Raw genomic sequence first — 12,245 nt, forward strand, 5'->3', positions numbered from 1 at the left:
ACAGTGCCAGGGACCCGGCTTCGATTCCCAGCTCGGGTCACTGTCTGTGTGGAGTTTGCACATTCTCCCTATGTCCTGCGTGGGTTTCCTCCGGGTGCTCCGGTTTCCTCCCACATTCTGAAAGATGTGCAGGTTAGGTGAATGGGCCATGTTAAATTCTCCCTCGGTGTACCTGAACAGGTACTGGAATGTGGCGACTAGGGGATTTTCACAGTAATTTCATTGCATTGTGAATGTAAGCCTACTTGTGACTAATAAATAAACTTTAACTTTGTGTGTGAAGTTCCAGTGTCATCGATCCCTTTAATTTTTAATCTCAACACAGAGAGAGACAGCAATATTTATTAGCTCCTTGCAGTTCTTGGTTTAATTTACTCAATTGAATAATACTCAGTGTATCCAAACAAGATGATCGACAGTGTACTATAATGTTGTGAGGGTATGGAATATTTTACCAGGCAAAACCAGTGATATGAAAATACTGAATTTATTTCCCAGTCAAAATTATTTTCTTTTTAAGTTAGAAGACAAATAGATCGTAATACTAAGGAAAAGGGTAGATACTTGATTTGTGCTAAATGCTGGTTTGTAACCAGCATCTTGAAGATCTTTGAGTTGAGTCTGGTAACTTGAGTTTTCGTCCTGTTAAACGTAGCTTCCCAATCTATCTCCAGTACTTAGTTAATCAGTTCCTGAGAGCACAGGAAGTTTTGATTTTTGACCTAGTAGTTCTGAAGCTTGTTGGTGATTGTGTTATAGGTCCACAGAGTCTCAATCCCAGATGAGGTGGGTGCTGATGAACTCTCTGCATTGTGCTATAATGGTGATTCAGTTCTTTACACTGCTACCAACACGGGGAAGATCTGTGCATGGGACACCCAGCAGAATAGGTGTTTTATGACTTGGGATGCCGATGAAGGGGAGATTGGTGAGTATAAGTACAATATGGTACGATCCCTAATGCTGTGTGATATAATGTTATATACTGGGCAATTATTCTGTTGCAGGGATTGTGCAGTGTCGAAGATATCGCCTGATGACTGGCAGTAACACAAAGAAAATCCGGCTGTGGGCAGTCGTTGCAGTTCAGGAGATGAGACTTGAGGGCACAAGAGCAAGGTGATAGTGCTGTGTTTGGGGCTTTCGGTCAAAGTTATATTTGTACTGAAATGGAAATTAATAATGGTATTAGGAAAGATTAAATCTTGTACCGCTCACAAGCTGAGTTTATATGGAGGGACGGCACGGTGGCACAGTGGTTAGCACTGCTGCCTCACAGCGCCAGGGACCCAGGTTCGAGTCCTGGCTTGGGTCACTGTCTATGCAGAGTCTGCACATTCTCCCCGTGTCTGCATGGGTTTCCTCCGGGTGCTCCAGTTTCCTCCCACAGTCCGAAAGGCGTGCTGGTTAGGTGCATTGTCATGTTAAATTCTCCCTCAGTGTACCCAAACAGGTGTCGGAGTGTGGCGATTGGGAGATTTCCACAGTAACTTCATTGCAGTGTTAATGCAATGAGCCTACTTGTGACACTAATAAATAAAACTTAAAAACTGTTCAGGTTTTATAATGTAATGCATTGTCTCGATGTATTTGTGCCTGTCTTGTATGACAATTCATCTACATTCCTTTCAGATCAAGTTCGGTGCTCCTGGAACATGAAATGATCCTGGACGGTACAATAGTTAGTGCAGTCTTTGATGATATCATGGACATGGGTATCGTGGGGACCACAGCAGGCACTCTATGGTATATAAACTGGGCTGAAAATACCAGCATCCGTCTAATCAGCGGCCACAGAAACAAGGTTAAGCAACTTTGGAATTGTTTACACGATGAAATCAGTCACAGCTCGGCATGGTGGCACAGTGGTTAGCACTGCTGCCTCACAACGCCAGGGACCTGGGTTTGATTCCCGGCTTGGGTCACTGTCTGTGGGGAGTTTGCACATTCTCTCCGTGTCTGTGTGGGTTTCCGTCGGGTGCTCCAGTTTCCTCCCACAGCCCGAAAGACGTGAGTTAGGCGTGTTGGCGAGGCTAAATTGACCCTAGTATCGGGGGATTAACAGGGTAAGTACGTGGGGTTACAGGAATAGGGCCTGGGTGGGATTATGGTCTGTGCAGATTTGATGGGCCGAATGGCCTCCTTCTGCACTGTAGGATTATAGAGTCATGGAGTCATAGAGGTTTACAGCATGGAAACAAGCCCTTTGGCCCAACCTTTCCATGCCGCCCTTTTTTTTAAAACCCCAAAGCTAATCCCAATTGCCCGCATTTGGCCCATATCCCTCTATACCCATCGTACCCATGTAACTATCTAAATGCTTTTTAAAAAACAAAGTTGTAGATTCTATGATAAAGCACTAATACTCCAATGTGGAGCAATGGGCAACTGAAAGCTGAATAAGTGCCCTGCTCAATTTCATCAGAGCTGCAAAGGGAAGAGATAGGAATTGGCGGGTTGCTTTGTTGACCATCAGATCTGGTCATCTACCTATTATCTGGATAACAGAAGGTTAAGGATAACTTGCTGGAATTACTACGTTAGTAAAAAAAGAATTGAAATTAAATGGGTGAGAGTAACCCTCAGTATTGGGCAAGTTAAATTCCGAGTAGCTTAATGTGGCTAATTGAGAGCATTGTCTCAGCCTCGGACCAGAGAAGGGATTCAATACGCTCCAGAATAAATAAAAGAACATTGTTTAGAATGACTTGTATTTTGAAATGTGAAATTATCTCTCTCAATGTGAAAAGTAATTTCTAAGCTAGGCTTTGCAGTGCATCGAGCTGTCTGTGGCTAATGCATACGCAGTTATTTCTTGTGTCATTACACTTCAAAACCTCTCATTGGAGGCCCAAGCAAGCAGTTTCAGCATCTGGTTCTTGGCAGAATTTAGATGTTGCTCTCATAAAGTGTAAATAAGCTGGAGATTCTGGAGCATTTTGATCAGTCATTTTGCTTTTCCTTTTCCTTCAGGTTAACCAAGTGATTTTTAGCCCTGACGAAAGTCATTTTGCCACTTGTGCAGAGGATGGCAGCTTGAGGGTGTGGGTGATGCATACCACTGAATTGGTTGTCCAGTTTCATGTTCTTAATCAGGTATGTTACTAAAAGAGAAATAAATGCGCCTCAAGTGGGGCAAGGGACAGTTTGTCGAAATCGTGAAATGAAGGGAGTTTTCATCAATAATGTAAAGTAACGTAGAAACATAGAAGATAGGAACAAGAGGAGGCCATTCGGCCCTTTGAGCCTGCTCCGCCATTCATCACGATCATGGCTGATCGTCCAACCAATAGCCTAATCCTGCTTTCTCCCCATTCTTTTGATCCCATTCGCCCCGAGTGCTATATCCAGCCGCCTCTTGAATACATTCAATGTTTTGGCATCAACTACTTCCTGTGGTAATGAATTCCACAGGCTCACCACCCTTTGGGTGAAGAAATGTCTCCTCACCTCCGTCCTAAATGGTCTACCCTGAATCGTCGGACTGTGACCTGTGGTTCTGGACTCCCCCAAAATCGGGAATATCCTCCCTGCATCTATCCTGTCTAGTCCTGTTAAAACTTTATAGTCTCTCTGAGATCCCTCCTCAGTCGCCTGAACGCCAGCGCAAAGTAAGGTGATGTTACTTAGTCATCCAACAGCATTCAACATTTATTGGGCAGAGTCATGTTTTTCTTCATTCTCTTAACCAGACATTTGAAGCATTTGTTGATTGTGTACAGCAGTTTTTTTAATTAGAATTTATCACTCGGATTTAGAGAGACTAAGGTGGATGGAGAAGGAAAGCATTCACACTTTGATAACCACCTCCATTTTGTCTCAGAGCTGCTTGTGTATGGCATGGAGCCCTGCAGTGAACTCAAGGGAATGTGCTGATAAACAACAGATTGTGGCAGGATATAGTGATGGCACGATACGGCTCTTTGGGATGTTGAAGACTGAGATGGAATTGAAGATTCACCCTCATCCTGTGGCAGTCAATGCAATTGCGTACTCCATGGATGGTACGTTCCACTGATGACTAATCTAGAGCATGTGCTACACAGATTCAAGTGCTGATCACAATCATAAGAACATAAGAAATAGGAGCAGGAGTAGGCCATCTAGCCCCTCGAGCCTGCCCCGCCATTCAATAAGATCATGGCTGATCTGACGTGGATCAGTACCACTTACCCGCCTGTTCCCCATACCCTTAATTCCCTTACCGATCAGGAATCCATCCATCCGCGCTTTAAACATATTCAGCGAGGTAGCCTCCACCACCTCAGTGGGCAGAGAATTCCAGAGATTCACCACCCTCTGGGAGAAGAAGTTCCTCCTCAACCGCACTCGTGCGTGGCTTATGCCCAGAATGCACATCAACATTCCTGTCATCGCCACTACATTGAGTAGTCCTGGTCTCTGGGGTGTGGTTAACACTGACAGATGTTTTACATTTATCCCTAGGTGAAGTCATCATTTCAGGAGGTAAAGATGGTCTGATGGCTGTGAGTAGTTGTCGAACAGGAATCACCATCCGTGTCATCAGTGATCATAAAGGTTCACCAATTACTACAATTGAATGTGCACGGAAAAAGGTGACTTCAGTAGGAATGAAAAAGCTATGGCATAAAATTAGAAATCAAGAAGTCCAATGTATATTCGAAATAAAAAGGAAGGGTAGGTATTGGTTACAGTATGGTGAGCACAGTGCCAGGGACCCGGGTTCGATTCCTGGCTTGGGTCACTGTCTATGCAGAGTTTGCACATTCTCCCCGTGTCTGTGTGGGTTTCCTCCGGGTGCTCCTTTTTCCTCCCACACTCCAAAGATGTGTGGGTTAGGTGGATTGGCCGTGCTAAATTGCCTCTTAGTGTCAGGGGGACTAGCTGGGGTAAATGCATGGGGTCGCGGGGCTAGGGCCGGGGTGGGATTGTGGTCGGTGCAGACTCGATGGGCCAAATGGCCTCCTTCTGCACTGTAGGGATTCTATCTTGTGCTGCTAGTGTCCATGTTGATTTCACCTAAAATGGGTCACAGTTGCCCTAGGATGTAGATCTGAACTCAAAGCACTGGGCTATTTTGCATTTCTTTTCCAGTATGACGCTTTTGGACTTGATGGATGTGAAATGTGGCTGGCTGTCAGTTCAGATCGCCGTGTTAGTGTTTGGGCCACCGATTGGCATAAAGACCAATGTGAGCTCATTGATTGGCTGACATTCCCAGCACCTACTGAACCCGAGGTGAGGCTAATTTCTGTTTATTTTTTGGGGGAGTGGTTAAATTATAGACTGGGATCTGTTTTCCAAGCCTGTAAAACCAGATTCTATAATTTTTCTCATCTATGTGGTATAACATTGTGGTTTAAAGGTTAGACACCACACAAACATATGAATTAGGAGCAGGAGTAGGCCATTCCTCCCCTCAAACCGGTTCCACCATTAAATCAGATCACGGCTGATCTAATTTTAATCTTAACTGCACATTCCCACCTACACCCGATAATCTTTCACCCCCTTACTTATCAAGGGTCTATCTACCTCTGCCTTAAAGATATCCTAAGGTTCTGCCTGAACCCCTTTTGAGGAAGAGGATTCCAAAGTGCCTCAGCCCTCAGAAAACAAAATCATCTTCTGTGTCTTAAATGGGCAAACCTTTATTTTTAAACAGTGACCCCTATTTCTAGATTCTCCCCACACAAGGAAACATCCTTTCCACATCCACCCTGTCAAGTTCCCTCAGTTTCTTGTATATTTCAACCAAGTCACCTTTCACTCTTCTAAACAGCAGTGGATACAATCCTAGCCTGTCCAATCTTTCCTCATAACAACCTGCTCATTCCAGTTTTAATCTAGTGAACCTCCTCTGAACTGCTTCCAATGCATTTATATATTTCCTTCAATGAGGAGACCAATACTGTACACATACTCTAGATGTGTCCTAACCAATGCCCTGTGCAAATTAAGCATAACCTGTCTACTTTTGCAATCAATTCCCTTTGCAATGAATGAGAACATCCTGTTAGCCCGTGGCACAGTGGGTTAGCACTGCTGCCTCCGAGCACCAGGAACCTGGGTTTGATTCCCGGCTTGGGTCACTGTCTGTGTGAAGTCTGCACGTTCTCCCTGTGTCTGCGTGGGTTTCCTCCGGGTGCTCCAGTTTCCTCCCACAGTCCAAAGACGTGCTGGTTAGGTGCGTTGGCCATGCTAAATTTTCCCTCAGTGTACCCAAACAGGAGCCGGAGTGTGGCGACTAAGGGATTTTCACAGTAACTTCATTGCAGTGTTAATGTAAGCCTACTTGCGACACTAATAAATAAATAAACTCATACTTTCTTGCTGCACCTGCATTTGAACTTTGTGACACATGCACTCGGGCATCAAACTCCCTCTGAGTCTCAGAGCTCTGCAATCTCTCACCATTTAGATAATATACTTCTCTTTAATTCTTCCCAACAAAATGGCCAACCCGACATTTTCCTATGTGACTGGTGTAATCTATAGTATGTGACCTCCACATTTACAAATACAGAAGACAACTGCTGGTTCTGGTTTTATGGGTGTGTAAGGGCTGTGTAAAGTCAGCAGAATGACCAGGCAAGATGGAACAAACCTCTTGTGTGCATTGATGAAGGAGGGTGTGGCTGCTTTAGAGCCAGGGCTGTCCATGTTGGAAGCGTGAAGAGAGAGAGACATTTTCACAAGTGCACACACTGTGATCAGTAATTAAATAAATCACCCGTTTTAATAATGTTGATGAGTATTGGCCATAACATGAGGAAAGTCCTTTTGGATCTTTTATGCCCGTCTCGGCTGGCAGGTGGAACCTCAGGTTACCATGTCATTGATAAGCTGACACTGCACTGAAGTGTCAAATAATATTATAAACACAAATCTCTGCAGTGGGGTTTGAACCCACAAAGAAATCTGCCTGGCTACATTGTGCATGTGCTTTTCCCATGTTAAGAATAAGAGCGGCACAGTGGTTAGCACTGCTGCCTCACAGGTCCAGTGACCCGGGTTCGATTCCCGGCTTGGGTCACTATCTGTGCGGAGTCTGCACGTTCTCCCCGTGTCTGCGTGGGTTTCCTCCGGGTGCTTCGGTTTCCTCCCACAGTCCGAAAGACGTGCTGGTTAGGGTGCATTGGACATGCTAAATTAACCCTTGGTGTCCCGGGATGTGATAGGTTAGAGGGATTTGAAGGGTAGCTAAGCGGGGATGGGACCTGGGTGGGATTGGTGTCGGTGCAGACTTGATGGGCTGAATGGCCTCCGTCTGCACTGTAGGGATTCTATGACAGACCAGGCTTTCTGCAGACTAAATAAAAACATCAGAAAGTGTTCCGGATGGTCATCTAACCTCATAGAGACTTATAAAATTCACACAGGGTTAGACAGGGTAGATTCAGAAAGAATGTTCCCGATGGTGGGGGAGTCCAGAACTAGGGGGTCATAGTTTGAGGATAAGGGGTAAACCTTTTAGAACTGAGATGAGGAGAAATTTCTTCACCCAGAGGGCGGTGAATGGGTGGAATTCACTCCCACAGAATCTAGTGGAGGCCAAAATTTTGTGATTTCAAGAAGAAATTAGATATAGCTCTTGGAGCTAAAGGGATCAAGGGGTATGGGAAGGAAAGGGGGAGATCAGGACATTGAATTTGATGATCAGCCATGATCAAAATGAATGGCCGAGCAGGCTCGAAGGGCCGAATGGCCTCCTCCTGCTTCTAGTTTCTATGATGTACACTGATTTTTAACTACTTTAAAAATTTCTTTCAGGTATCAGACAAAAGTAGCCTCCCCCCAAGCCTGGCTGCCTTCTCACCCAGTCAGAGTGGTACAGTGGTATATGTGGGATTTGGAGAGAAGCCAGAGATTATCTTGTACAGTCTGTATAGGAAACAGGTATATGTCAACAAAATTGTTTATCTAAACTACCTTTTGAAACAAAACCCTGTGGTCTCTTCTGTGCTACGGCTGCACTGACTGTCAGTACCAAGGAGTTTGGAAATGTAAACTGGCTGCCCACATGCAGTGGTGGGAATTCTGCTTTTTGAAATATGTTCCTGACCTCAGTATTTCAATATTTGATGCAGTTACTGAAGGATGCAAGGTCTATAACAACAGCAGAATGTAACCCTGTTGCATTAATTTCATGTGAAGCAAAGTTAAGGACTGTAGAGGAGGTGCCTCCTCTATAGTCCTTAACTTTACTTCACATGAAACAAATGCAACAGGGTTACGTTCTGCTGTTGTTATAGACCTTGTATCCTTCAGTAACTGCATCAAATATTGAAATACTGAGGTCACTTCGGTGATTTAATTACAAGTGCTTTGGTCCACAGTCTTAAATGTAATAGAAGGTAAACAGGAAAAACTAATATTTCTACCCGCTTTAGGTCCAATATTTCCACCTGTTTGAAGAGGTCATGAAGCATCTAGCGTTTCACTGCAATTATAAATGCTATAGTTTTCCGGCCCCTCGCTGCAGTGACTTTGCTGCTTTGCGTTATAATGTGGACATGATTCGGCCCGCAATACGCTGTAGATTCTTGGAATAGGCCACTTTCCCTTTGGGTTGGAGACTGCTGTCAGGGGAGACAGTTGAACCAACATTCAGGCGGAAAAAAAATAGAAACAGAGATGGGAAAACGTAGTTCCAATGCCTACAGTAATAAAGACCAGGTTTCTGGAAACTCTTCAGCCTAAGCTGTTGCCTCATCACCCGTTGTATAACCAAAAGTCTCTTTTTTTTGTTATATCTCTTTGCAGACAATTAAAAAGATAGCTTTGCCTCACTGGGCTACAAGTCTGAGTCTCTCTCCGGGAGGGCAGCTTATTGCTGTTGGGACCAATGGTAAGAGCGAGTTTTGTTCTGTAATTATGTGAACCAGGGGTGCTTGCAGATCGTTTTCCACCCAGATAATAAGTTTATTGATTGGTGTCACAAGTAGGCTTACATTAACACTGCAATTAAGTTACTGTGAAAATCCCTAGTCACCACACTCCGGCGTCTGTTCGGGTACACTGAGGGAGAATTTAGCACGGTCAATGCACCTAACCAGCGCATCTTTCGGACTGTGGGAGGAAACCGGAGCACCCGGAGGAAACCCACGCAGACACGGGGAGAACGTGCAGACTCCACACAGACAGTGGCCCAAGCTAGGAATCGAACCTGGGTCCCTGGAGCTGTGAGGCAGCAGTGCTAACCACTGTGCCACTGTGCCGCCCTGACTTGCACAAAGCAAGGCAAAGGAAAAATAAGCCTTCAGTAAGGCCCAGCAAAACACTATGGTGGAAAGGGAATTTAAACCATGCTGAGTTACTGAAGAATTCTGTTACAGGCGAGAGTTAATTTACAGCATTTCCTATCAGCTGGATTTAGAATGGCATTGGCAGAGCTGGGTTTGTTTACAGCTGCTGTGCATGCTTCACGGGCATAGAGAGATCAGAATGTAGTCGGGAAGAAAATGTTCTACATCACAGATACATCGCAGAAGGAGGCCATTTGGCCTATTGTGTCTGTGCTGACTCCAAACGAACATCGTGTCTTAATGCCATTCCCCTGCCTTTTCCATGATGGAATTGATGGAGGATTAAAGTACTGAACACACAACAGCCATCTCCAGTGCTTGGTTCAGAAAGAGTCTCAAGATTGAATATCATTTTGGTAGTCCCATTGGTAATATAGTGATCCAGTGTGACATTTTTAAATAGATTTTATTGTTACAAAGAACAAAGAACAGTACAGCACAGGAAACAGGCCCTTCGGCCCTCCAAGCCTGTGCCGCTCCTTGGTCCAACTAGACCAATCGTTTGTATCCCTCCATTCCCAGGCTGCTCATGTGACTATCCAGGTAAGTCTTAAACGATGTCAGCGTGCCTGCCTCTACCACCCTACTTGGCAGCGCATTCCAGGCCCCCACCACCCTCTGTGTAAAAAACATCCCTCTGATATCTGAGTTATACTTCGCCCCTCTCACCTTGAGCCCGTGACCCCTCGTGATCGTCACCTCCGACCTGGGAAAAAGCTTCCCACTGTTCACCCTATCTATCCCCTTCATAATCTTGTACACCTCTATTAGATATTACCTTGTACAAACACGTGGTTTTAACATAAATGGAAATATGTAACCTTGATGCCTACATGGGATGGCTCTGATGTATAGAGCACTTTCCCATCAGACCAGCCGACTGCTTTCTGTTCATTTGTCTCAGCTGCTTTACTGTCCGATGAACCAGTTCCAGGCTGCTTTAAATGTCTTTCCAACCTGTTAGTTCTAAATATCGATGATATAAATATTTGCTGTTTTATAGTTAAACCTTAAAGCTATGGTGCAAAACCTCCTTCTAGAAATCATGAAATGTTGCAGCACTGGAGGCTAGTTAGCCCATCACGCTGGGGGCCTGGCTGGCCGCGCTGGGGGGGAGGGGCCTGGCTGGCCGCGCTGGGGGGGAGGGGCCTGGCTGGCCGCGCTGGGGGCCTGGCTGGCCACACTGGGGGGGGAGGGGCCTGGCTGGCCGCACTGGGGGGGGAGGGGCCTGGCTGGCCGCGCTGGGGGCCTGGCTGGCCGCGCTGGGGGGGAGGGGCCTGGCTGGCCGCGCTGGGGGCCTGGCTGGCCGCGCTGGGGGGGAGGGGCCTGGCTGGCCGCGCTGGGGGGGGGAGCGTTTGAGAGAAGGCTGTGAAATGAGCCCCCTTTTCACACTTGCGCCTTTCCATGGCCCTGCAAGATTGCTATCCCTTTGAATATTTATCCTGTTATTCACAGCTCGCTGCAAACTAGGAGGCAAAGCAGCGCGAGACCAAGGAGCAAACTGATAGCTAGCACAGGGTCTGTGTTAACATGCAGTTTGCCAAATTGCTTCATTGGCATGAATAATAAAATTACTACAACTTGGTACGGACTTGGAGCATATGCTACCTCCAATAATCTAATTTATCTTTAGCCTATCTAGTTCAAAGGTTAGGTGGTTTGGCCATGCTAAATTGCCCCTTTGTTTCCTAAGATGTGTAGGTTAGGGGGAATTAGCGGGGTAAATATGTGGGGTAAATATATGGGGATAGGGCAGGGGAGAGGACTTTGGTAAGATGCTCTGTTGGAGAGTTGGTGCAGACTCGATGGGCAAATGGCCTCCTTCTAGACTGTAGGGATTCTATGAACTTCTATCTTACCCCTGTTTCTGGTTTATTGCACCTCTGCAAATGCCCCCGAAACACAAAAAAAGACCCGACAAGGCACATGTAATGCAGTTCCATTTTAAATGCTGCAAGTGCCTAGGAATTAGAAATCATTGAGTCATAGAGGTTTACAGCATGGAAACAGGCCCTTCAGCCCAACTTGTCTATGCCGCCCTTTTTTTTTTAAACCCCTAAGCTAATCCCAATTGCCCACGTTGGCCCATATCCCTCTATACCCATCGTATCCATGTAACTATCTAAATGCTTTTTAAAAGACAAAATTGTGCCCACCTCTACTACTACCTCTGGCAGCTTGTTCCAGACACTCACCACCCTCTGTGTGAAAAAATTGCCCCTCTGGATCCTTTTGTATCTCTCCCCTATCACCTTAAACCTATGCCCTCTAGTTTTAGACTCCCCTACCTTTGGGAAAAGATATTGACTATCTCGCTGATCTGTGCCCCTCATTATTTTATAGACCTCTATAAGATCACCCCCTCAGCCTCCTACGCTCCAGAGAGAAAAGTCCCAGTCTATCCTGCCTCTCCTTATAACTCAAACCGTCAAGTCCCGGTAGCATCCTAGTAAACCTTTTCTGCACTTTTTCTAGTTTAATAATATCCTTTCTATAATAGGGTGACCAGAACTGCACACAGTATTCCAAGTGTGGCTTTACCAATGTCTGGTAAAACTTCGACAAGACGTCCCAATTCCTATATTCACCAAGCATGCCAAATGCCTTCTTCACCACTCTGTCCACCTGTGACTCGACTTTCAAGGAGCTATGAACATGTACCCCTAGATCTCTTTGTTCTGTAACTCTCCCCAATGCCCTACCATTAACTGAGTAAGTCCTGCCCTGGTTCAGTCTACCAAAATGCATCACCTCGCATTTGTCTGAATTAAACTCCATCTGCCATTCGTCAGCCCACTGGCCCAATTGATCAAGATCCCATTGCAATTGGAGATAATTTTCTTCACTGTCCACTATGCCACCAATCTTAGTGTCATCTGCAAGATGGGAATTTTTTAAAATTTCCCCTCTCAGACTGGGCATACAGACCAATTCTAATGGCCTGTGTCAGTCAGC

The 12,245-nt window shown here is 45.6% G+C and overlaps 1 protein-coding gene across 3 annotated transcripts in view; it reads left to right on the forward strand.

Annotated features, from left to right (window-relative positions):
* wdr90 (WD repeat domain 90) overlaps nucleotides 1-12,245 on the forward strand; it is a 79,299-nt gene that overhangs the window by 66,191 nt on the left and 863 nt on the right. For all 3 annotated transcript variants that reach the window (XM_078240846.1, XM_078240845.1, XM_078240847.1), the window contains 9 exons: nucleotides 760-928; nucleotides 1,008-1,119; nucleotides 1,633-1,804; nucleotides 2,974-3,096; nucleotides 3,824-4,004; nucleotides 4,447-4,577; nucleotides 5,077-5,220; nucleotides 7,756-7,881; nucleotides 8,749-8,833. In XM_078240846.1, coding sequence (XP_078096972.1) covers nucleotides 760-928; nucleotides 1,008-1,119; nucleotides 1,633-1,804; nucleotides 2,974-3,096; nucleotides 3,824-4,004; nucleotides 4,447-4,577; nucleotides 5,077-5,220; nucleotides 7,756-7,881; nucleotides 8,749-8,833 — 1,243 coding nt within the window. The remainder of the gene's footprint in view (nucleotides 1-759; nucleotides 929-1,007; nucleotides 1,120-1,632; nucleotides 1,805-2,973; nucleotides 3,097-3,823; nucleotides 4,005-4,446; nucleotides 4,578-5,076; nucleotides 5,221-7,755; nucleotides 7,882-8,748; nucleotides 8,834-12,245) is intronic.

Source organism: Mustelus asterias, chromosome 23 (assembly GCF_964213995.1).
Source record: "Mustelus asterias chromosome 23, sMusAst1.hap1.1, whole genome shotgun sequence".
Classification (NCBI taxonomy): Eukaryota; Metazoa; Chordata; class Chondrichthyes; order Carcharhiniformes; family Triakidae; genus Mustelus; species Mustelus asterias.